The sequence below is a fragment of the Danio rerio genome, chromosome 16 (genome assembly GCF_049306965.1).
Source record: "Danio rerio strain Tuebingen ecotype United States chromosome 16, GRCz12tu, whole genome shotgun sequence".
In the NCBI taxonomy this organism is placed as follows: domain Eukaryota; kingdom Metazoa; phylum Chordata; class Actinopteri; order Cypriniformes; family Danionidae; genus Danio; species Danio rerio.
In genome coordinates, this window is record NC_133191.1 from 45,530,079 (window position 1) to 45,556,412 (window position 26,334).

Sequence of the window (26,334 nt, forward strand, 5' to 3'; positions counted from 1 at the left end):
CCCACCTCAAAATGCTCAGTGATGGATGAATAATTTTAAGATACAGATAGAGAATGGTGGGGCGATGCAAGGAAGTCAGTTTTTAAGGCCTTTGACTTGAGTGCTAAAATTCACAACCTGAGCATCCAATCCCAAATCCCTTCATGCAAGAGAAAACCATCATCTTTACAACTGTTTACTTGAGGTAAATGTAGATATACATGCAAGTTTGTAGTGTATTAAATTCACTTTTTCAACATTTTCACTGTCCCAATCATGAACAAAACATCTGATTGGTTGCTTGCTTTACAAGTTCAATTTACCTTTGGGAGCCCAGACTTTCTGCTTTTGGTCTACAGAAGACTGAAGTGTCCCCTTTATATAATATTCATTCATTTTTTTCAACTTATTCCCTTTATTCATAAGGGGTCACCACAGGGGAATTAACCGCCAACATATGCTTTAAACAGTGAATGCCTTCCAGCTGCAACCCAGTACTGATAAACATCCATACACTACAGCCTAGTATATTCAATTCAACTATATTGCATGTTCTTGGACTTTGGGGGAAACCGGAGCACCTGGAGAAAATCCATGCAAACACGGCGAGAACATGCAAACTTCACACAGAAACACCAAATGGCCCAGTCGGGACTTGAACCAGCGACCTTCTTTCTGTGAGGTGACAGTGCTAACCACTAAGCCACAACGTCCCCCCCCCCCTTATATATTATATTTTAATAAAAAAAAAAAAAACTCAATACAACAAGATGTTGACATTTGTTAAGATTTATTTACACAGTTCAAAGAATGACAAGTTAGAATCAACTCATAAAAATGCTATGATTTCTGAAGAGATTCAGAAATGTGAGTGTTTTGTAAGTATGACGAGTACATCAAGACATATCAAGTAGTATTTTCATCACCAGCTTCAATCTGTCCCTACATACAAGTCGCAGATCACTGTAGCTCAAGGACAGGTGCAGTGACTAATAATATGCAACCCACAGTGCAAGCAGCATGTGTACAAAGGGTGAGCAGACAGTCGCTCAGTCAGATAGTTTATAAGCTTTCTTGGGTGTCAGTTTCTATCATACTTTATCCACTCTCAGTCTTTTGGTGTACAGGCAAAAGCCAACTGCAACAGAACCAAACTCAGGCACCTTACAGGCAATCACAAACAACATGGCATTAGGAGTGCATGCTAGGAGACAAGACTGGATTTACGGAATGTAACCTGAAACACCAGGATCAGTGCTGGAAAAGTGCCGACAGAATAGACTTATCAGGACACAAGCAGACACACAGTGATGAGGTCCAATAGACATGAACAAGATGGTTCACGGGGTCTGAAACGATTCAAAAGAGGACTGCCTGTGGGGGAGAAGATAAAAGAGACTTGTGTTGTGTTGTTTCAGCTTTTGTTAAGAGTCCACAGAGGATCCAAACTACTGAGTGGATCATCGCCCTCTGGAGGTCCCTGCAGGCCTTTGCCTTCTTGTGGCTGTAGGAAGCTTTGCTTGTTAATCCTTTGCTTGCCTCGATGGGCACTGTCCAGTGTGAAGGCTTCAGGTGTAAGAGAAGCCAGCAGATCTAAAGAGGAGGATGTGGGTGGAGAAGGCCCACGAGGTGTTGCTTCATTGGACGGGTGGTGATTTGAGACAGGAGAGGCAGGAGTAGACCCGTTAAACCCATTTCCTTGACCACTAGGAGGTGAAGGTGATTGTGTCTTGCCTGGAGAAGAAGTGCAAGAGAGGGGCGGACTGATGGAATCAGGCATAGTTTCACAACAAAGAGGGTCCTGAGATGGTTGAAGTGGCACATCTGTGGGATCTGGTTCCCCTAAACCTGCCACTTCTGAAGTAAAGGGCATTTGATCCTGGCTGGGCTCCTGCTCATGGTCAACACTTGGTGGTCGAATGCTTAGTTTGGCAACAGTAGCCTGTATAGAGCTAATAGGCATGTCTCCTCCCAGAACAATGTCTTGAGATTCCTGTCGCGAGTATGACTACAAAGATTAGAAATATTAGATGAACAAAATCACACTGTTGTTTGGTTTTCATACAGACAATTGAGCAAATAAGTGGTTTACCTTTAGTGTAATGTTGTTTGGGGTCCTGGTGCAAGGTGATGTAATGATGCCGTGACGTTGAAGAACCTGTTCTGTATGTTTAAGAACGGCCTCGTAGCAAAATTTGAGGTGAAGCTGTGGACATTTTTAAACAAAAGTTCTTTTGTATCAAATGAACAACAGCACAAGATTTTAAATATATCCAGGTGAACTATTACCTTTTCTTGCAGCATGTTCTTCCTCTGCTGCCTCATTTTCCTCACCAGTTGGATCAGGTCAGGTATACCATTGCCTGCCTCAATTTCTTGTAAGGCTGCATAAAGCAGGCAGAAGGCTCCAGTGCGGCCAACACCAGAACTAAAAGAAAAGGGAAAAATAGCAAATGTCTTGTTCTTTTCTACTCTTTAGTATTTAAAATATGCTTGATGTGTGGTACCTGCAGTGCACCACAACAGGAGTGTGTAATGGACGCTGAAGCAGATAATGTCCATGCACTTCTTGAATGAAGCGGATAAGGTTGCTTTTACTCTCTGGAAGGCCCCTTTTAAAAATAAATATGATTTTTTAATGAAAAATAGAACTTCTAATATGTTGGTATACTCTTATCATGTATAAAAAAAGTCCCTTACAGTTCAGGCCATGATGTAAACTGAAGGTGCACAACGGTGCGTCTTAGACTTTGGTCCCGATACTGCAGTCCTATCATGCGTTCAATGTGTGTAGGAGTGCTCTTCTGGGTGGTCAGTGTAAGGGTGATTGGCCCCTGAGCAAGTTGCTGGCCTCTCTCTGATGGAAAGTAGCGCAATACTTTTTGCTGGGGATAAAAAGAAACATTGCACATTATTTGAAATTGCTTGAAAAGCCAACGAGATTGTAGAAATTACCAAAAAATCCATTAACATTAAACATTTACCTTCTCTAGTTCTTGCTCAGACACTAGCATGACGATTACAGAAACCTTCTGCTCATAAACCATTAGCCAGAAGTCAGCTGCAGTGCCGGTGAGGGGAGCCTGTGTTGCAATGAGCCGGGGGCAATATGGAGATAGGTCCTCAGTGAAACTGGCATTTATATAATCGTCTTTACCAGAATGCAAGACAACGCGATTGCAGTCATAAGGCATCACATCCTGATGGCGGTTCTTCATAGTGTAGCAACGAGCAATAGCAATGGAGAGCTGCCGAGTATCCTTTTCCTGCTGCTCCTGCAATTCTTTCCATTGAGCATCAAGTTCGGACAGACCACCCTCCCCTGTTGGGCGCTCTAAGGATTGGACGGTTGAACGAAATCTCTCAAGCTGTGCGCTGAGTTTTGAAACCCTCTCTGGTGCTTGATAAGGGTCACCCTGAATAAGTCTCACACCCTCTGCTTTTTTTCTGTGATGTTCCTCTTGGGGATCAGCTTTGGTTGGTAATAAGACACAGGCGGTGTCCTTTGTGCCTCCATGCTGGCTCTCAGGACTTGAGGAGAGCAAATCATCAGTACTAGAGTTCTGTCGCTGAAACAATGTGGAGTCAGGTTGAGGCATGGTACCAGTGGGTGCTGGACCCTGAACAGAAGACTGTGGCATTGCTGCTCCTCCAACTGGTGTAAGAGCAGGAGATGGTCTCTGTGTGGTCATACCAAGGGAGGGAGGACCAGGAGATGGAGAAGGTGACGGAGCAGGAGAAGGCAATACATGGGGCTGTGGTGCCCCTGGTGCTCCTGAGGATGGAGGTATCATGCTTTGTGGCCCAGGGGAAGCAGTTGCAACGGGATGTTGCATTGCTCCAGGGGGAATATTCCCAACTTGTGGAACAGCATAAGATATTGGTCCTCCTGGGGGAAGCTGTTGTGGGACTAAAGGCTTTGAAGAGGGTGGCTGAGACTGAGGTTGCAGAGAGGGCACAGACTGATGGGGAACCATAGGGACACCTCCTGGAAAACTCATAGGTGCAGAGATAGGTGTAATAGTTGGCTGAGGTTTGTACATATTGTGAGGGAGAGCTGGAGGACAGGACTGGGGAATGATTTGAGGATGAGGGTGGTTTTGATGCTGTGAAGGAGTGTTAGGGTGTATTTGCACTTGTGAAGGGAGTGAGCCATGGGGTGCCTGAGGTTGAATAGGAACAGTAGCCTGCATTGGAACTGCTGGGTATGGTGGTTGTTGATTTGGTTGATGAGCAGGAATTATATGGGATTGGGGGCAGTGAGGTGGTGGCTGAGAGACTGAGGGCATCTGTGGATGAGGAGGAGACATGTGAGTGGATGATGCATGCATTTGAGGCTGTTGGGGAGGAGGCATCTGTGTTGGGGCAGCAGGTATCTGCATATGAGGCGTGGGGCCTAAATGATGAGAGGATGGGTGTATCTGACGGTGAGGAGGATGAGACAAATGATTAACAGGAGGTGGTTGGGGCTGTGAAGCAGGAGGAATCTGTTGACTGACATGTGCTAAGTGTGGCATTGAGGCAGAGGACACTGGTTGGGAGGATGGGGCAATTTGCAGATTAACACGTGCTAAATGTGGCATTGACATTGAGGGCACTGGCTGGGAGGATGGAGGAATATGCTGATTAACATGAGCCAAGTGTGGCATTGACACAGGGGGAACTGGATGGGAAGATAGTGGCATTTGTGGACTAACGCCAGAATGGGACATCTGGCCTGGGTTGATAGTGTTAACTTGTGGAAGTGGGGCCTTTGGAACAAATGAAACAGGGGGATATCCCTGATGGGGTGGAGCATGGGAAGGTGGTGCTCTAAACTGTCCTTGCATCTGAGGTTGCTGAAAGTTTGGTGGTCCTGGTTGTCTTATGTATTGTGGAAATTGAGGTGTAGTATGCTGTGAAGGCTGCGACCCTGTCAAAGGTCTTGGCATTTGCTGTTGACTTGGTAAAACGGCTTGTGGATAAAATGGCTGTGGTTGGTTTTGACCCCCTTGTTGAGCAAATACTTGAGGTTGAGGCTGTGGATGAGGGGCTGGCATTGCCTGTGGGGGCTGACTCATTGGAACACCAGGTTGCTGCATGTACTGGACATGGGGTGCCATCTGAGGTGGAGTTGCATATACAGAAGAAATGGGATGCGGCACTTGGTGCTGGCCAGGAGAAGGCATAACTGCCTGGGCAGATGCAGGACTGTAGCTAGTAATTGGTGTCTGAATGCTATCCACTGTAGTAGTGGAAGGACGAACTGCAGTAACTGATGGACCAGGTTGATTTTGTGAAGGTTGAGGGTGGTACCCAGACACAGGTGGTGGAGGAAGGACCTGAGGGTTAGGCATCTGTGGAAACTGTTGCTGCATTAGAGAAGGCTGGGGAACACTGGGACTGAAACTCTGAGACAGAGGGGGTGTTGGAAAACGAGAAATTTGAGCAAGAACTTCAGGGGGTGGTAAATTTTGGGGAAAACGGTGCTGCCCATAGTGTAAGGTTGAATTAGCTCCAGGCCAGCGCAGAACAGAGCCAGGAGCAGCTCCAGAAACTGGATGAGCAGATGACGGAATGGTGAGTTCAGGAGGCAGGCTGCGTAGTTCTTCTGGGAGATCTCCACCAAGGGCTAGGATAGCAGCACTCAGCTCAGCCAGTTCAGGGTCATCTGAAATTGAAGGACCCATATTTTGGCCTTTGTTCTGGGCAGGCTTTGGGGCAGTGGGTCTTTGAGGAGCCTTTTTCTTGAGCTCTCTGTCAGAAATTAAGCAGAGTCTAAATAATAGGTAACACATTACAAGTTTTATTTGTGAATGAGACAGAAACATGAATAGACTGGGGATATATTCCTAAGTTACCTTTCAGTAATTGCTTGTCTCTCCTCCTTTCGGGCCTTGCAGACAGTCTTGGATTTCTCCAACAAGCGAGAAGCTTTTGTTTCAAGATCTTCATAAAACTCTTTGCCCTCCTGAGATTTCTTCATTAGATCTTCATAGGCTTCATAGGATGCCACAAGCATCTGCACAGTGCTGTTCCATCTAAAAAAAAAAGCAACCATTTAAAAGCATTATGATGATGCATCAATTGATAGTGTTTTTCTATATTTGTCATACTAAAGTGTAGGGATGTAACTGTATCAGAATTTCACAGTACGGTAATACCTCGGTATGAATGGCACGGTACGGTATTTATTGAATCATTAACAGGAAAAACAAAACTAATGAAAATACTCCAAAAAAGTGCCAAAAGTGTAAATGATATAAAGTGTCAACTATAAAACCATGTAAAAAAATAAAGTTTCAATTTAGTATTGTTGAAAACTCATCACATTCAAAATGTAATCACTCACTCACTTAGATAGAAATGGGTTTTAAGGAAAATGATCATATAACTATAATCTGGTAAAAGCTGAGATCTCTGGGCATTTACAATGTCCCCTGCAACAGAAAAAAAACCCTCTCATTTGGGACTGAGGTTTCTGGGACAGAGATATGACTTAGCCAAGGTTGACCGCAGTGGGTAACGTTGTGCATTGTCTTTCCCCCACTTGAGAGGACAAGATGAAAGAGAGGTCTCTTTGCGGTACAAGTCAATGTCTGCATCAATTTGAACAGTGTGCTATGTTTCTGCAGTCCCCATGACTGTTATTAGTCGTATTCCCCAACTTCCCTTTTAAGTCTTGGATAGAAAGTGCCCTTCCAAAATGATCAAAAGTGCCCCTGCGACGCGACACACCCTTCATCCCGCCCGACGCGACAACAACGCAATTCAGTACGCGCACGGCATCAACAACAACACCCCCAACCCCCCCTCTTTTTATAGAGAAACCGAAATGCTTCCACACATCCGATTTAAAACCCGCTTTAGGTTCGATCATTTCCAGCTCTTTTTCATCCCCGCTACTAGCAGCACACTCCATTTTCACATTACTGGATCTGTAGCGACAACAGACCGCAAAGGATGATGGCCACGCCTGGGCTGATGGGAATTGTAGTTTCCGCTACCTCCCGTTCGCTTCATTCGCCTGAGCAAATTTTCACAGAAGACCTATAGTTTTACTGAGTCATGCGACTACGGTAATATTAAAAAAAAAAATGCTATTGCGGTATGCCAGCATTTACAATACCGTTACATCCCTACTAAAGTGCTATCCCTCAAGACATACTTGTGTTCAGTTTCTGTCAGGCCCTTCCGAACAGTGGCATACTGTACATTAGCTTCTGTCAGTGCCTTCAGGATATTCTCTTGAGCTGCCAGGTTCTGATCAATGTATACTTTGACCTGCTCATACTTCTTAAGCTGCTCCTCAAACAGTTTCTATGAGGGAAAAGTGAGCAAAGTTGTGAAACTACAATGCATAGTAACACATTTCTAATATGATCGCTTAAAAACATAGTGCCACAGTCATGTGAAGCCAATACCTTCATGTCAGCACGCTCAGTCGTGACCAAAGCAGTAGTGATGTCATCTTGCTGAATAAGGTCTCTAAGCTGTTTCTCGAGAGAACTTCGTTGGTCCCGCATCTCTTGCACTTTACCCAAAATTCTTTTCATAGTCTGGAGACCTGCCATCTCATCTAAAAGTGTAAAAAATTTAATGCTTAAAAATTGTATAGCACAATATTTCATCCAAATTAGGTTATTACAGAACACCTACCCTCACTGAGTTGAGGTCTTGGCAATGCCTCTCTAAGAGTGTCCAGTGGACCACCGAGGAGTCTCAGGTTGCTAATGTGCAGATTCATGGCCCGATGAAGTTCTGTGTTGGTAAAGCTAGCTTTTTCATGGGCTTCTAAATATTTTTCCAGGTCCCTCCGCAGCTCAGCTAGGGTCGACGGCCGTTCTGGTACAGCCTGCTTCCCGACAGCCTCTTCTAAGCTTTGCTCCTCTGTCTCATCCTCATCCAAGACATCTCGAATTTCTCGCAGAGAGGCTTCCACATCAGTGAACACACCCGAGAGGACTGGAGAGAGAGGATAAATGTAGTAAGCATCAGGAAAATGTCTACATTTTCAAAAGCTTCTTGATCAAACTAAGAATATTAAAGCTAAAGTAAGAATCACTTACCTTGCATTGATTGGATGAGGTTCTTTACAGTATCAGGTCTCACACTCAGTGCTGCACATTTTTCCATCAGCACAGTCGGAAGGGTATTATACATTTCCATATTGTCCACTGACTCTGGGTCCAAACCAAGAGAGTCCATGAACTGTCTGTAGAAGTGTGACAATTGAGATATTTAGATTCATACTATCTGCTTTTTCACAAATGTAACCCACCAGTCCAACTGCACCCAACCCGGTCTGAGCTGGGATCGAACCTGTGATTCTTTGTATGGGAGTCGGTTGCTTTAACAAGGAGGCTAAAGACCATGGCCTCCAGCGTCTGGCGCTACAGCAACTTTAGAGGTCAAAAGAGTGAAGTTTAGCTGCATAGCACTTCATCTGCTGGCCTCCGTTATATTCACCCCCCCTAAACCTCAATCTCAGCCCGGACGAGCCCCCAAGTGTAACCCACAAGTCCTACTGCACCCAATCCAGTCTGAGCGGGGATCGAACCAGTAATTCTTTGTATAGGAGTCGATTGCTCTAACAAGGAGGCTAAAGACCATGGCCTTTAGAGGTCAGAGGAGTGAGGTTTACTTGCATAGCACTCCGCTAGCTGGCCTCCATTACACATAAATACACACAGTTTAAGTCAAAATCATCATCAGCCCTCCTGTTAAGTTTAAATTCTAATATTTATTATAATAATAATAATTTTGACTTCAACTGTATAGATATAAAAGTTGTTTTCACTCACTCTAATGTCTCATTCTTGTTGTCTACTTTTGCCATGACATCTCGAAGCAACTTGGCCTTCTCTTCACTATAAAATTTGAGAAAAAAGAAATACATTTTTAATGCTAACACATCGAAACATTTTTCAGAAATAGAGAATGGGTGTTTCAAAAGAAGTTTATATTTTAGGATATATAGTCCTTGGTTATGAATTATAAGCACTTGAGCCAAACCTGTATAAAGAGGAGGCCTCATGGGCAGCCATTGGCACCAGCTTTGCAAAAATGTCTGGGCCGGTGACACTGGGGTCTGTTGGGTTTACAGGCAAGGCTTTCACCAGCGGGGCACCTGTGATGAATGCAAAACAGTGTTAACTCTTGGGACAGTTTTAAATCTTTCCCCTTACTTTCTTACTCCTACTGAATTCTTTGTCTTGTTCACACACAGATAATCTTAAGTAATTCTAGTAATGCAATGCAAGTAATGAAAGTGATCTCCATGTAATTACAGGGTTACTACAACAAGAATTGTCAAAATACCTTTCACCGAGGTCAGCGTCTCCAGAGATGGCACAGATTCATGGTAAATAAAGTCGTTGTCTTTTTTGGCGGAATTAAATCTAAAAATAGAAATGACATTAGCAGCGGCAACCGCTGTGTTTCATGTGACTTTATATAAAGACAAAATGATGTCTTTAACCATCATATGCTTACTTTCCCCCAATGACGTCCATAGTAAACCTCAGGGCTTCCTGTACGCTGTCTGGCTGACCCTTAGCTAGTTTAATTGCCTCACCGAGTTTGTCTAGTGAGCTCTGAAGGTAAGCCACCTATTGGAAAAAATACATTTGTAAGCAAAAATGTGAAGTTAAATGATTTGTATAACTTTAGACGTTAACTACAAGAAGCATCTCTGTTTGTCCTTTAAGAAATAGATCTTTAAACAAAGAGATGAAGTTCTCCTAGACAAACAGCAAAGATGGTGACTAAATGAAAATGAAGACAGAAAAACAGGCATTTATACCCTCTCTCCATACTTCTGCTGCTCTTCAGCCTGTTTCCCCATATGCAACTGTTGAAAGAAATAGGATTTAGTGTGACTTTCTTAGAAACATCCACATACACATTTGGCCGGCCTGCTTTGTAGTTCATCCAAGCTCAGTTTCAAACAAGAGACTCACATGAGCAATGGCAGCAAAGTAGTAAATTTTCATTTGCACTAATTTCTTCCAGTCTTTTTGGATCTTTCCCAACATCGAAGCGGTTTCAGAGTTCTCCAAAGCCCTGCATGCCTCTTTGTAATAATCTACCACCTAAAACAAAAAGACATATTATAATTTTGAGACTGTAATTTTGAGATGAAATGTAAAATGTTCATTAGTAGTTATAAACTATGACCTTATTCTACATCACTAATCCTACCCAAAACCTAAAACTAACTTCTACCCAATGAACTATTAATAAACAGCTAATTAGCGGTTTATTATAGGGATGTAACGGTATCAGAATTTCACTGTACGGTAATACCTCAGTATGAATGGCACGGCATGGTATTTATTGAGTAATTTACAGGAAAACAAAACTAATGAAAAGACTCGAAAAAAGTGCCAAAAGTACTTATTTACCTTAGCACTGAACATATCAATGACATACAAATTAGCCATCTATCTGTAAGTTTTGAAACAGGAACTTCAATTTTTCAATTTTAATAACAAAAAACTATAAAACCATGTAAAAAAAATAAAGTTTCAATTTAGTATTGTTGAAAACTCATCACATTAAATATTTATTCACTCACTCACTTGGATAGAGATGGGATTTTTTTTTTTATTATCATATAAATATAAACTGGCAAAAGCTGGAATCTCTGGGCATTTACAATGTCCCCTGCAACAGAAAAAAACCCTCTCATTTGGGACTGAGGTTTCTGGGACAGAGAGATATGATTTAGCCAAGGTTGACCGCAGTGGGTAATGCTGTGCATTGTCTTTCCACCACTTGAGAGGACAAGCCATGAGTGAGATAGAGGTCTCTTTACGGTACAAGTCAATGTCTGCATCAATCTAACAAGTGTGCTGTGTTCTGCAGTCCCCATGACTGTTTTTAGTCGTGTTCCCCAACTTATATTTCACCACAGTCTGGCAGTGCCTGCATACCGTTTTTTTCTTTGTCTGTCACCTTTTCTCCTTTTTCTTATCTTTTTAGAAAGAAACCGAAATACTGCCACACATCCGATTTAAAACCCGCTTTAGGTTCACACACTCCATTTCCGCATTACTGGATCTGTAGTGACAACAGACCGCAAAGGATGATGGCCACGCCTAGGCTGATGGGAATTGTAGTTCCCGCTACCTCCTGTTCGCTTCAATCGCCTAAGCAAACTTTTCTCAGAAATATAGATTTATTGAGTCATGCGCCTACGGTAATATTAAAAAAAATCTCTATTGCGGTATGTCCGTATTTACAATATTGTTACATCCCTAGTTTATTAACCTAGTAGTGAATACTGATTCCCCATTCATTTCATTCAAGATACTTAATGGTAAAACAAAAGTACCTGGGCACTTATTCGAGCAACAAGGAAGCTCTTCCTGTTGTCCAGCATAGATTTTTCCAACAGGCACTCCTGGGCCTGACCCTGAAAAAGAAGAATTGAAAGTTCAGCCCAAATTTGAAGCACAACAAATGAAAAGAATACGTAAGAGGCTTTTTGACTGAAAACTAGCACAGTAGCATACCAGCATGAGGTTGATGTTGAGGTTAAGGATCTGATGACTCATGTCCACGCTATAGCTGTGGCTGAAGTGATCTCTCAGGTAAGCGAACGCCCCAGCAGAGCATTGAAAATGTGTGCAAGACACTTTCATTCCCTAATTGAGAAAGAGAGAGAAAGTAGCAAAAACAGATTATGATTAACACAATTAATATTTTTGGACAATGCCACAATTAATTTATTATGAATATGGTTTCAGATTTGTTCACATATTGGGCTGAAACTTGTACGTTTATGAATTCGCAACCTTTTTCCACTTAGTCACAACCTCACAACACTCCCACAGACTGCCCACAATCTGCTTGCTGACTTTCTGATGAATGTTGCCCACAAATCTTTACAGTGCTTTCTCAATCTGGTGTCATGCACGAAAACAAGATATTATCCCAAAATTAGCTTGGATATTATCTAAAATGTTTATATAGTGTATAGTCTAAAATGTTGTACGATTAGAAATTAGAAATTAGGCAGAAATTAGAAGGTGCGACTATTTTCTTAATACATAAATCTGAATGATTTGTGCATGTTGAATTGTTAACACATGATCATTTGGATTGTAGATCCATTCTACACTGTAGATCCGCCTGACAGTAAGGATCGTCAGTCAGCAACTATGCATATGACTTTTTAAATATACATTTTGTTATTTTATACTGTTTATTGTTTAGGTTATTTCTATTCTGTGTATACGTACATTTGAATGACAAAAGTACTTAACTGACTGACATTTTAAATTGAAACACCATAATGATATGGACTTCAATCACTTACTCTGCCTAAACTTTGCCTCTTTCTAGCAATAAATTACAAGCTCACAATCAGATCTCTCTCCATTAAAATTACAACTGTTCAGAATACCCAAAACATGTCCGGCATTTTAACATTTGTTTATTTTGATAACCCGTCTATTTCGTGAACATCGCACAAAGCCACTACTTTGTTATCATTGCAACTACTTTGTATAACATGTCTTTAGAGTTTTTTTTCAAGGTTTTACAATTATTCAATCCCCATTACTCCAAACATACCCCAGACCCTTAGGAAAAAAATCTAAATTAAATTATAATTCTCATATAAAAAAAAAATTAAAAATAAAAATAATATAAAAATTAATAAATAATTAAAATAAAGAAGAATTCTAATCAAGAACCAATTCACATTCCACAACTTCTGACTTCCAAAGCTTCTTCCATATCTCCATTTTTCACAAAGTTCAAAAACACCTCGCCAATCCATTGCAACTACTTTAAATGATTGAAAATATAAATAATTCATAAAATATAAATAAATATAAAGTTAAGTGCAAAAATAAAATCCCAATTCCTCATATATTCATTAATTCATTTTCTTTTCGGCTTAATCCCTTTATTAATCCGGGGTCACCACAGCGGAATGAACCACCAACTTTTCAAGCACGTTTTTACGCAGCAGATGCTCTTCCAGACGTAACTCATCTCTGGGAAACATCCACACATACACCCATTCACACTCATACACTACGGACAATTTAGCTTACCCAATTCACCTGTACCGCATGTCTTTCAACTGTGGGGGAAACCGGAGCACCCAGAGGAAACCGACGCTAATGCAGGGAGAACAAGCAAACTCCTCACAGAAACGCCAACAGACCCAGCCAAGGCTTGAACTAGCGACCTTCTTGCTGTGAGGCAACAGCACTACCAACTGCGCCATTGCATGGCCATACCTCATATAATGCCAAACTATTTGTAGTTATTCATTATTTTTATCCATATATTAATAAAATTACATGTTATAGATTTTTTTAGTGAGATAAAATGACTTTAAATGACTTCTGAATTGCAAGAATTGTTACATGTACCACTTTCCTCTCAACACAGTGTGACTTACGGTCGGTTGCGACAGTAAATCACATGACATTTAAATTAGTCCATGCTGTGTCTTCTGTAGTTCAGCTCACCTCTTCGGACACCCTGTTGTCCATGGCTCCCAGCATTGAATGAAGTGCTCCTAGAGGCGTGAAAACATGACTTGAATCAGCAAAACAAGCCTGATTTTCAACAATACCCTTTTCTCAACCTCACAGGATTTATTTCACTCTCAGACAATGCGCTCATTGACGTATCGGTCTCATGCTAACTCACCCAAATTATAAAGGATGCAGGCCTGCTCATAGCAGATGTCCTCATGGGTCACCGTCTTCCCAGAAAATATCTCCGTCCTAAGATATAACAAAATTATCACATCATATACATAATCTCATATCCTGATAATGATAAATATCATAATATAAGATCATTTCAATCAATCAATCAATAGATTTATTATACTGACCACATGAAAAGAACTATTCACATACTGAGAAACGTACTCATTCCTGTGATCATATTTCTCACTTGAGGGCAAATATTTGATTAAAAATGTTGAAATTAGGGGCAACAATACAGACTTTAAATGTTTATGGTTTTCTTTTGCTTTTAGGGTCAGTATGGTATAGAATATATGTTCAGTAAAAAACAGGACAGTCAAATAAAAATCAAGAAAAGTCTATAAGCAAAATACAAAACAAAATGAATACAATATAGCAAAGATAAAGTGTTTTTCAGGTATCTAACAGTAGCTTTGAGTAACATATATAAAATGTATATGTGTATATGTATATATATATATATATATATATATATATATATATACTGTGTATATATACTGTGTGTATATATATATATATATATATATATATATATATATATATATATATATATATATATATATATATATATATATGTAATATATTATATTATATATATAAAGCACTTCAAAAAATGAATGATTTCAACATAAAAACAAAAATTATCGCTAAAAATACAACATGTAAACATGGCACCTTCAAGAATTCTTGCAACTTTCTCATGTGACATGCTGTCATTCACGTTTCTGTCTGCATTTTCGCACTGGTATATAATATTATGTTCATATAAATTATGAAAAATTATTAAGTGGAAGTCAGAATTATTACCCCCCCTGTTTAAAAGATTTTTTCGACACATTTCTAATCATAATAGTTTTAATAATTCTTTTCAAATAACTGATTTATTTTATCTTGATTTATTTTATTTAAAAGCTTATCTAGGTTTATTAGGTTAACTAGGCAGGTTAGGGTAATTAGGCAATCATTGTATAATGGTAATAAATGAAAAAATACAGCTTAAAGGGGCTAATAATTTTTGCCCTTAAAATAGTCTTTAAAAATTTTTAAAACCGCTTTTATTCTAGCCAAGATAAAACAAGACTTTTTCCAGAAGACAAAATATTATCAGACATACTGTGAAAATGTCCTTGCTCTGTTAAACACCATTTAAAGAAATATATATATAAAAAAAAGAAAAAAATTCAAAGAGGGGCTAATAATTCTGACTTCAACTGTATATAGTCATATTGCCGGTAAAAGTAAAGGCCTGTGCACATCAAGACGATTTTTGCACACACTTATCACCAACGCTTAACACCTTATGATTAAACAAGGATCATTAATGTGAGCATGCAAACCATTGTGCAAAAATCATGAGTAAAAAAAAATCAAGCCAGGCATAAAAGCATTTTAAAAATTCCTTGGATTTGTTATTTTTGGTTTGACAAGATGCATTTAAAACTGGTTGACCAATGAGATTGGCTCTTGGGAGAGAACACAAAAAACAACAACAATAAGCGTGAGAAAAAAATCATCCCGGTGTGCACAAGCCTTAAAAGTGAGCACTAAAAGTCAGTATTTGAGGAAGAAATAGAAATAATGTCTTTACATGCATACTCTTAGCCAAATTATGCTTAATAAGCTGTTCAATTAAACATTTTAAAGGGATAGTTCACCTAACAATGAAAATTCTGTCAACGTTTACTAACCCTCTGCTTGTTCCAAACCTTGAGTTTGGACAAAAATACCATGAAAGTCAATGACTGTATGAATGTTTTTTTTCCAAAGTTCTGTACATCTACAGTACCTTTGTGTTTAACAGAAAAAAAACTCAAACAGCTTTGGAACAAGTGAAGGTTGGGAAAACGGTTTTTAGATGCAAACAGGGGCGATGAGTTATTTCAATGCAAACTGATTTGTGCGAGTTGTCAGCATATTGAAGCGCATGGTTTGATGCCCTTACCAGGAAATAGGAACAGCAGCTTCCTGGCCCAATCCCAGAGGCACACGACTCTGAAGATAATGCAGCTGCCCGAAGTACTTCCTCAACGTACTGCAGCCCTCAAAGTCTCGTGTGACGTTTACAGCACTCTGGAAAGACGTGACAATGCGGAGAATTTAGGAATGCCAAGATCATAAACTTCTCTTAGTTGCTTAACTGGTAGAGCATGATGCTAGCAATGCCAAGGATATTTTCCAGGGAAGATGTACTTACTGATTAAAATGGTACACTGTAAGACTAACCTGTCTCAGCTGCTCCAGTTTCTTTAGCTGCTCATTGTAATTGTCAGGATCCTCACCATAGTTCTTCAGTATGAACTGGGAAAAGATAAAAAGCAAATGGCAGTTAAAGTTTAGCTGATAAGGATTTATCCGTTAGAGAAAGTGTTTCTATACTTGGCCAACCAATAAGATCATTAAATGAAATACAAATGTATTGGTAGTAAAAATATACAGGGCAATTGTAGGTAAAGCACAAAGACAACTAAATTAAATTTATTAAATAAGAATTAAACATAAAGCACATATCTTTATTGAAGATTGTTCCATCCTTTAAAATTAAAATGTCAGCTTTTTCCATCAAAAAACATGTTAGGCAACCTCAAGTAAAGAAAAATGTGCACCAAATGTCTTTTGTGCCGACTGCCATTTGCATTTTAAAAAGGAACAGGATTAATTGAGTTTTTATGTGACTTATGTGGTGATTTTGAATGTATTTGTGTTGCTTGTTTTTTGTGATAAGTGTGATGTGAACGCTGATGTAATTGTGTGGTGAATCTAAAGATAAATTTATACTTGGGAAAAATTCAGAAAGTAAAGTAATACAAATACATAATGAAATTAATATTATAACATTTGGTAAAATGTAATAACATTTGATACACATAAAAAAGCGCAAAACTTGTAATATTTATTTTTATTACATGCCATTATTTTTTTAAGGGCACCTATGATAACATTTTTTTACTTTTGTAAGCTGTTTAGACAGAACTGTGTTTGTGTGTATAGTGTGTCCTCTGTCATATTGGAGGGATATAAACCGAATAAGTCTTTTTTTTTTTTTTTTTTTTTAAATTTCCTGACGTTAAAATAGAATGCAATTTCCAGTGATTTTAAATTCTCACCGAAATGTGACGTATGAGTGCGGTTTTGCCCACCCATTGAATTGATTGGCAGGTGCCGTGTTTCTGTAATAACATATATACACATCCGCATTTTTTAGCAAATAAAATTGAATTCAATTATTTGTTCAAACTCTGTATGAGTTTTTTAAGTTTTATAAGTTTAAAACATTTTTAATACAGAGTATGTTTGTATTAAAGACAGTAAAATCGCTATGTAGTTCTTAAGTAGTTATATGTAGTTCTTGTGTGTGTGTGTGTGTGTGTGTGTGTGTGTGTGTGTGTGTGTGTGTGTGTACTGCAAATGGCATTTGTGTGTGACTCATCATTTCAGAAAGGCTTGAATAAGCTCAACCACAAATACATAAAATAAACTTACTTAGTATTTTTGACTAAGGAGCTGTATTTCAGTTTCATCCGTGTCTGTCTCTATCACTGACGGCTGTTTATCTGACGTAACGCATGATGAGAAGCAGACTCGCACGTCAGAACGGTAGGGGAGAAGCAGCTCATTTAGATTTAAAGCCACAGGCTACAAAACAGCTACAATGTATTTAGACACCGAAATGGGCATATTCTGGATTCTATAATAAATCATCTGATGGGTGTTTTGAGCTTAAACTTTACAGACACTATTTGGAGACTGTAAAGATTGTTACATTCTAACATCTTGTAAAAGTGGTAAATTAGGTGTCCTTTAAATTCTAAAACGATTTATGCACTGGTGATTGGAAATTGTTTTAATTTTGGACATTAACAATACCATTGTGATACAATAAAATAACTTACAAACAGCTCATATGATTTTATAATTTTAGACAAAAAATGTCTAGAGACAAAAAAAGGATTTTTTTTTACCATGAAGAAAAATAGCAAAATGTCAGAACCTGTATTATCTCATGAACCCCCGATTGACGCAGTCAATTACCATAGTTCTATAATTTTGTTTATATAATAAAATTTAGTAAAATGTAATAACATTTGGTACACATAACAATAGTGCAAAATTGTAAATATTAATTTTTATTTTATGCCTATTTTTGGACACTAACAATACAATCTAATGCAACAATATAACTTACAAACAGCTCATATGATTTTATTATTAAAGAGAAAAACATGAAGCCTACCAAAAAGTCTGAACCTGTATTATAGTTCTATCATTTTTGTTTGTATACAACACTGTCCACAATTATCATGCATAAACATAAACAACAATTGTTAACGACCTTAACCTTTTGACCTAGATAGGAATGGATCTGATGTGATAACTAAAATCACTCAAGTATGCTGCAGATAACAAATTCCTTACTTCTAAAAGGAAATAAGGAAACAAGCATCTTTGCTAACTTTAATTTAATATTAAAAGTCATTTAATTCAATTACAATAGAGTAATGGTAACATTTCAAGAAGATCACAATTAATGCCATTAACTACCAGCTTTTTACCTGCCTGTTATTAAGATATCAAAGTATGATATTATTCTGCATCCCTGATCCTACCCAAAACTTAAACCCAACTTCTAGCTTACTAACTATTAATAAACAGCCAATCTGTGGCTTTTTATGATAGTAGTGTTAATTAATAGTTTGTAAATACCGTAAATTGTGACCTGAACTAAACTGTTATCAGCTATTTTAATGTAAAAAAAAAAAAATTAATAAAAAATAAAAAAGCAGTGACATCATTCTAGAGGAATCAACACACTTATAAATTATAAAAAAAATTCAGTTAGTACTCCGTTATGGATGCCATTATGATAAGATACATAAGTTTTAAAAGATAAGATAAATAAGTTTGTACATTTGACATTTGACTGGTTTAAAGATTATATAATTTACAACACTACATCAATTATAAGTTATCATTTTCATAATTTACTCACCCTCATGCCTTTCAAAACCCCATGACTCTCTGCGTCAGTGAGACAATTATAAAACGCGAGTCATTTGTGACAGAAATACTTTTAAAATGTCATGAAATACAATTAATATATACACAAATATATCAGGCGTTGCTCTTTATTTCTGACAAAAGCCATATTGAGGTAAAGTTGCTTTTATATTCGCATTATATAAAAAACATTTATACACCTTAGTTCAGTTATAGCTTATATAGACCATTGTGGTCATGTCATTGGCCCTTAAACATTTCCTGCTTGTTATCAAACTATTTTATAACTGTAACAAGAGGCAATTCAATCATAACTTAATGTTAAAACCGCTTTCATAACAGTATTTATCAATATGTGGCTCTTTTTGGATTCTCGGAAGCTATAGAGTAAATATGTTAGGACCATTGTTTTTGTTTACATCCCTCAAAATGTTCTATATTATATATACTTATATTGGTTATCACGCTACTTTAAATATAGGGTCTCAAATCACATGCAAGTTGGACTACAAAACATTAGCACCATTTAATTGACTGCGAACAATGTTGTACTTTGAGAATCATTAGCTCCTAATATGATTTCCCTATTCAGAACTTGCAAGGAATGCTTTTCTGAAATTATATTAAGTAGGTGAAAGTCTGAATGTGCTGATATAAACCAACTTTACCTCAGGAAAAGCTATTATACAGTATTATTATTACTTTTGTGATCACAGATTCAGACTTTCTCCTTAATAACACAATTTCAGAAAAGTATACATGTATATTTTAAAACAGTATAATAATAATTTACATTTCTATGGTGTATCTCTGTTGCTAAATTCCTTAAAAGAGCTAATTTTGTGTTGTTAGCTGAAGAAGTAAACGCTCAAGGATTTCCAATGATGTCAGGGTAAATAAACAATGGCATACTTTTTTTGTTAAAGGCAGGCAGCCTGTAGGTTGAGCATATAAAGAGAAAAACAAGGCCCATGTTTACTACTTCAGTTTGGACCACATCACCTACACAAAACACGCCGTTCTGTTTATTTTCCGAGTGTACAGGAGCAGTGACATAAATGAACGGCTCGATCAGGCCTGTCTGGTCCCTCACCTGTTTGACAGTCGGGCTGAATTGAAACTCTCCTGCCTCCTTTAGATCCAGCCAGATCATCGGCATTCGCGGCACGGCTTCCATCGCAGCGGCCGATTTCGCTGAGCCGACTAAAGCAGAAACGTTTTGAAGAGTTCAAGCGCTTGGAAAAGTACCCGCGGAAGGTTTATTTTCAATTTTACAGCTCTAAACGACTGTGTCATGTCCCCATTTACACCCATACAGGAAGCGATTGCGGTTTTCGGAAGTGACGTCATGGGATCTGAATCTCGACTATGGGAAATGTGGTTCTTTTGCAGTGTGTTGCGAGCTAGTGTGTCTGTTATTTAATGACTTTTCACACGCGCTGTGCTTTATTATAGTGAAATGTATCTACAAAGATTAATAGTAAGAATTTATACAAAATAATAATGCTAAAAAATATTATAATTATAGCTTTACCTTTTTTTTAACTTTAAAGAACAAAGGTTTGTCAAAATGTACACATCAAAATATTTAGTGAGAAGATAGCTTATTAGGCTACTAGTCCCTTTATTAATCAGGAGTCACCACAGTGGATTGAACTGCCAACTTATCTGGCATATGTTTTACACAGCGGATACCCTTCCAGCTGCAATCCAGAACTGGGAAGCACCCTAATTACCCTTACACTCATTCACACACATTCATTACGGTCAATTTTATTCAATTCACCTATACATGTGTTTGGACTGTGGGGGAAACCTGAGTACCCAGAGGAAACCCACAAGAACACAGGGAGAACATGCAAATTCCACAGAAAAATACCAACTGACCCTGCCGGGACTCGAACTAGCGGCCTTCTTGCTGTTTGGCGACAGTGTTAACCATTTGGCCACTGTGTCACCATGTTAAGAATATATAGAAATTTCTTTCTTTCTTTCCTTGTAATTTTTCATTGGTTTGGGCACCACAATACTTCACTATTCAAAATATTTTCCTAATTATTTTTCTTTCTCATCAATGTTGTAGACAGGACGATTTTCTTAATATAATCAAGAGCATCTTAAAGATCTAAATAATATTATCATTCCACTATAAAGCGCTTCTGTGGAGTGGAAAGTTTCAAAAGAACTAAAGGGCAACGTCTATTTTTAAGAGTGATAAGGAGTTAGGAAATAAATGTCAGCATTTATCTGAGCATTTAACTTCTTCTTTTATTAAATTTCTCTTTGTGTCCTTTGGATGACTCTCTGCAGTGGAGCAAAATGCTGCTCATTATTCTGCTCATCTTGCCTGGTAAGAAAAGACCTTCTTTATGTGTTTTCTATAATTTTTTTTCAAAAGCATGTTTTCCATTTCTCCTCTAATTAATCACTTAACTGATATCAGACTGCAGTATTTTTATTGTATATACACAATGGTAATTTCATATGGATTTTACATTTGCTTATTACTGAAATTGCTTATTAAATCAATGCCTAATTATTCCTTAAGAGCTGCTTTCTCTAAAACAAAATGTATATATATTATATATATATATATATATATATATATATATATATATATATATATATATATATATATATATATATATATATATATATATATATATATATATATATACTTTTTGACAGTTTTTGCATTTATGAGGGAAAAGCTTCGTTATGGATGTGACTCTTTTCTGTTATGGATGTGACAGATGTAAAATTGTTACTTGTGTGACTTTGGTAAATCAAATATAATTAATTGAAAACATTGACAAAGACAATTTTGAGTATTTTTAAAGTACTGTAAAATACTTGCTTAAACAAAAAAATGCCTAGTTTCTCTATTTAAATATTTTTTTCTATAGCCAGGTTGACATTTGCATGGGATTGCTTGGAATTTTGTAATTGCTTATTGATAAATTATGTAAATTTTAATCTCAGCCTTTTGACTCAAGTGTCCACCCTTATTAATACACCATTTTCAATATTTTACCATACACTCTCATAAATAAAGGTACGAAATCTGTCACTGGGACGGTACTTAAAGGTACTTTTTTGTTCCTAACAGGTCTTTAAAGGTACATTTCAATACCTAGAAAATACAAATGTGTGCCACATAGTACCTTAAAGGTACAAAAGTGTTCCCTAAAGGTACTAATGCCCACTAAAGTACAAAAGTGTACCTTTTGAAAAGGTATCACCCAGTGACAAATTTAGTTTACCTTTATTTCTGAGTGTGTATGCTAAGACTTTTCTGGTGCTTCTGCTGTAATTATGACAAAGCTGCAAGTTTACAAACATTTTTAAGGATATATCAAATTCATTAGTTATTAAATGTAATATATATAGTAAATTAGCCACAATTCCAAAAGTTAAGTTCTACTTTTCTTCAGGGACATTAAAAAGGTACATGATTACAGTTATGTTTAGATTTTGATGTGTTTATCTGTAGCATTTTAATTAAGATGAAGCCACCCTGAAGCTTCTGGTATAGATATCCACTGTGTACATACAATAAATATATTAATTATATCTTTTAATAATACCAAAAAAGGAAGAACAAAATCCTTACATTTACTCAAAACTCAAGTGGTTTCAAAAGTTCTATGAATTTCATTTTTCTGCTGAACACAAAACAAGATATGTTGAAGAACAATGAAAAAATTGACAAAAGACCACAAATCATTTTCTTTTGCTTCAACCTATTTTAATATATATTTTTTAACTTATTTTTTTTATTTAATGAATTAAAGTCCCTTTATTCATCAGAGGTTGCCACAGTGCAATGAACCACCAACTTATCCCGCATATGTTTTACACAGCGGATGCCCTTCCTGCTGCAGCACTGGGAAACACATATACGCTCTCACATTCATACACATACACTACGGCCAATTTAATTTATTCGATTCACCTACAGCGCATGCCTTTGGACTGTGGGGCAATCCGGAGCACCTGGAGGAAACCCACAAGAAAACGGGGGAACATGCAAACTCCACTCAGAAATGCCAGCTGAGACTCGAACCAAGCTCTTGCTTTAAGGCAACAGTGCTAACCACCGAGCCACTGTGTCACCCAAAAGTCATTTGATTCGACTTTTTTTTTTTTACACTGAACCTCAATAAGAGTCAATGGTTATTTTTCATATCTTCTTTCGTATTCAACAGAATAAATGTTATCAGAATGTTTATTATTGTGTGAGCCATCCCTTTAATTTAACCATAGTATGAAATGAAGTGTTCTGTGCTGCAGGTGTGCTCAGTGATGAGTGGAATGTGAATTATCCCCCTCTGATCTGTGCTGCGAGAGGATCCAGTGTCACTATTGCCTGTTCATTTTCATTTCCACCAAAGCGAATTTGGAGAGCACGGCAAATAAAGCAGGTGCAGTGGTGTTCAATGAACTCAAACTATGGCAACTGCATAGATGGGCCGTATGTTTTCGATAGCGAAGCCAACAATAATCAAAACAACATTCAATACATTGGTGATAAAACTTCAGACTGCTCTCTGTTGATCAGCAATATAAATCTGACACATTCTGGAGAGTATAAATTCAGAATCACAGCAAGTGATGATCAATGGACAGGATATTCTGGGGTGCAAGTTTCAGTACATGGTAATGGTTCATTCAGTTCATTAGTACATGACGGTTTTGCTGTTTTGTTTGTTTTTACTAAAATAATTTCAAATACAGGGTGTTTCTCTGACAGATTTAAAGGTCTTCATGTCCAAGCCAAGAATAAATGGAAGCACAATAACTGGAGACTCTGTGAATTTGACTTGTTCACTGGATTGTACTGATGATTTATCAGAGGTTCAGTGGTTTAAGAACGGTGAACTGATGAAAGAGACAAACTCAATCCTTATCTTCAACAGCATCACTGCTAAAGACTCTGGAAATTACTCTTGCTCATTGAGAAACTTTACAAACACTTTATCTGAAGAATTTAGCATTTACATTGAAGGTTGGTAGACTTGATGACCATATATACTTATAGAGGATTTTCATATTTGAGAAATGTCATACACATATTTAATGCAGACTTTTTGTCTTTAACAGATGTTTCTGAGTCCTCACCTCTTCTGATTATTGCACTGTCTTCAGTCTCACTTGTGTTCATCGTTGCATTGTTTTCATTGATGCTTATATTAAGGTAGGAATTACTTTTTTTTAACACTTGTGCACCATTTATTATTACTCTTTCCATCAGTCTGTTTGAAAGAGTTTTGTTATGTTGGTAAAGACATGTGGTTACAAAACAAATTGGAGTTGTGAAACATTTTATTGCAAGCAGTCAGATTGCTAAATCTATCAGATGCACCATTTTATATAAAAGAAATTCAGAATGAACGCTTTTCTTTATAAATTGTTGTCTAACTGTGTTATTTCTAATGCACGTGTGTCTTTTAATTCTAGAAGGAAAGCAAATATTCTAGAAAACACAAATGAAGAAGAAGAGGGAATTCCTGATTCTGATTACGCCACACTGCAAATAACTGTAACTATATTTGTAAAATCTAAAACATGTTAGACTTTTACTCTCTGAAAAGTATATCACTAGCAGGCCTTACTGGTCAATGAACTTCTTCTGGAAAACCTAGTTCTTGTGGACAAATCTAGTCTTTTCAGTAGTGTAAAGACGACAGTAAAGATGTTTAATTCAGTGATGTTTTCCTTGTCTTTTGTTTGCTGTCAGGCTGAAACTCAAGCATCAGCAGTTTACTCAAGCCTACAATACACTCAGTGAGCAACAAAAGGATGACAAATACAGATACGGATGTCAGTAATAAACCCAAGAAGTGAGCAATCGATTGATGTGGTCAATATTTCTACTGTCAGTAACTGCATGTTTTGTTTGTTTTTGTCTGAGCTGTATAGTTTTGGAGATAATGAGGCACATTTCATCATATGTCAGTTTTATCAACAGAAATTCTATAGGAAACACTGAATCAGCGACATAAGGATAAGTGTAATACTATTTCAACATTAAACCCAATATGTGAGCACTCAAGTGTGGTTAATATATCTTTCTTCATATTGTAACAGGATTTGTATTCTTACCATGTTAAAAAAGATAATATGACACATTTGGGTCCAGCTTATCAATTTGAGAGTATATATACTGTAACTCTATAAAACATCTTTACTATTGTTTTAAATTTTTAGCCATCAGTGTTAGCCAGGTATAATTAGTTGCAAAGTAACTGAATGAATAAATTACTTTTCTGCTAAAAAAAGACGAAGGGATCACATTTAAATGTAAAAACTCTATATACATTTAACAGTTCATAAATCAATTCAAAGAAGCAGATTAATTTGTGTAGTTTTTTTACAAATATTTTTAGCTGAAAAAAAAAACATTTTAACTTTGACTATATTATAACCCTGATAAGTTGACTGAACCAAATTAATTGAGTAAACTTGTTGCCCAAATTTAATTGAGTAATGGAGTCTCCGCATATTTAAGTTTATTTAACTTGCTGGTTTTGTAGACTATACTTAAATTGTTCAGTTCCCCAAACTTAGTACAGACAGCATACCAATACATTTTCCAAACATTCAGTTATCTGGACAATAAGGTAGTCCTTAGGCTGAGCTTAAAACGCAAGGTTTTCCAAATAGGACTTCACAATACAAACAGTTTGATGTAGCTCCAGGGAACCATGCGTTCCCTCTACCACAACTAAATCTCTTCTTTATTCACCCTGTCACCTATTATACATTTCAGGTGTCTGACCAGCGCCCTCTAGTGCCCTGTAGTTCCATTATAACAACATTTTTATTTCCATTATTCCATAGATATCAAAAAAAAAAAAAAAGTGACAGACATTTCATTCAGTTACTATATATATATATATATATATATATATATATATATATATATATATATATATATATATATATATATATATATATAACTATATATCAGTTACTATATATATATATAACTATATATATATATAACTTTATATATATATATATATACAGTTGAAGTCAGAATTATTAGCCCCCCTTTGAGATTTTTTGCTTTTTCAAATATTTCCCAAATGATGTTTAACAGATATTTAGAAATTTTCACAGTAAGTCTGATAATATTTTTAATCTGGAGAAAGTCTTATTTGATTTATTTAGTACAAAATTATTAGCCTCTTTAAGCTATATATTTTTTATTCAATAGTCTGCAGAATAATTCATCGATATAAAATAACTTGCCTAATTACCCTAACCTGCCTAGTTAACCTAATCAACCTAGTTAAGCCTTTAAATGTTACTTTAAGCTGTATAGAAGTTTCTTAAAAATATCTAGTCAAATATTATTTACTGTCATCATGGCAAAGATAAAATAAAATCAGTTATTAAAACTATTATGTTTAGAAATGTCTTGAATTTTTTTTTTCTCTTCGTTAAACAGAAATTGGGGAAAAAATAAATAGGAGGGCTAATAATTTTGACTATATATATATATATATATGCATGTGTGTGCATGCATGTGTGTAATAATATATTATGAGAAAATGTTTAAATAAAATTTTAAACAAAAAATAAGTAGCCATTTATTCACATTATGATGAATAATTATTCCTGAAGCCATTTG

General features: G+C 37.0%; 2 protein-coding genes across 6 annotated transcripts; one reads left to right on the forward strand and one right to left on the reverse strand.

Moving 5' to 3' along the window:
* Nucleotides 1-752: 752 nt before the first annotated feature.
* ptpn23a (protein tyrosine phosphatase, non-receptor type 23, a) lies at nucleotides 753-20,024 on the reverse strand. Of its 2 annotated transcripts, XM_005158195.5 has the most exons (24): nucleotides 19,789-20,024; nucleotides 15,924-15,998; nucleotides 15,643-15,770; nucleotides 13,636-13,712; nucleotides 13,452-13,501; nucleotides 11,478-11,609; nucleotides 11,297-11,377; nucleotides 9,921-10,052; nucleotides 9,764-9,811; nucleotides 9,454-9,569; nucleotides 9,280-9,359; nucleotides 8,974-9,088; nucleotides 8,763-8,828; nucleotides 8,028-8,173; nucleotides 7,618-7,923; nucleotides 7,383-7,537; nucleotides 7,127-7,278; nucleotides 5,820-5,999; nucleotides 2,964-5,715; nucleotides 2,680-2,864; nucleotides 2,487-2,591; nucleotides 2,269-2,407; nucleotides 2,072-2,185; nucleotides 753-1,987 (listed from the first exon to the last, which is right to left on the reverse strand). In XM_005158195.5, the coding sequence occupies exons 1-24, from the start codon at nucleotides 19,870-19,872 to the stop codon at nucleotides 1,394-1,396; spliced, it is 6,012 nt and encodes a 2,003-aa protein (XP_005158252.1). In that variant the 5' UTR covers nucleotides 19,873-20,024; the 3' UTR covers nucleotides 753-1,393. The 2 variants fall into 2 exon arrangements, with proteins under 2 accessions (XP_005158252.1, NP_001189436.1); NM_001202507.1 differs by lacking the exon at nucleotides 9,764-9,811 and having other exon boundaries at nucleotides 19,789-19,981.
* A 21-nt stretch (nucleotides 20,025-20,045) lies between these two features.
* LOC137488005 (B-cell receptor CD22-like) lies at nucleotides 20,046-24,542 on the forward strand. Of its 4 annotated transcripts, none has more exons than XM_073926521.1 (7): nucleotides 20,651-21,045; nucleotides 22,989-23,119; nucleotides 23,257-23,354; nucleotides 23,449-23,703; nucleotides 23,799-23,892; nucleotides 24,156-24,237; nucleotides 24,436-24,542. In XM_073926521.1, the coding sequence occupies exons 4-7, from the start codon at nucleotides 23,463-23,465 to the stop codon at nucleotides 24,484-24,486; spliced, it is 468 nt and encodes a 155-aa protein (XP_073782622.1). In that variant the 5' UTR covers nucleotides 20,651-21,045; nucleotides 22,989-23,119; nucleotides 23,257-23,354; nucleotides 23,449-23,462; the 3' UTR covers nucleotides 24,487-24,542. The 4 variants fall into 4 exon arrangements, with proteins under 4 accessions (XP_073782619.1, XP_073782620.1, XP_073782622.1 ...); XM_073926520.1 differs by having other exon boundaries at nucleotides 20,980-21,045; nucleotides 23,433-23,703; XM_073926518.1 differs by having other exon boundaries at nucleotides 20,046-21,045; nucleotides 22,989-23,354.
* Nucleotides 24,543-26,334: the final 1,792 nt, after the last annotated feature.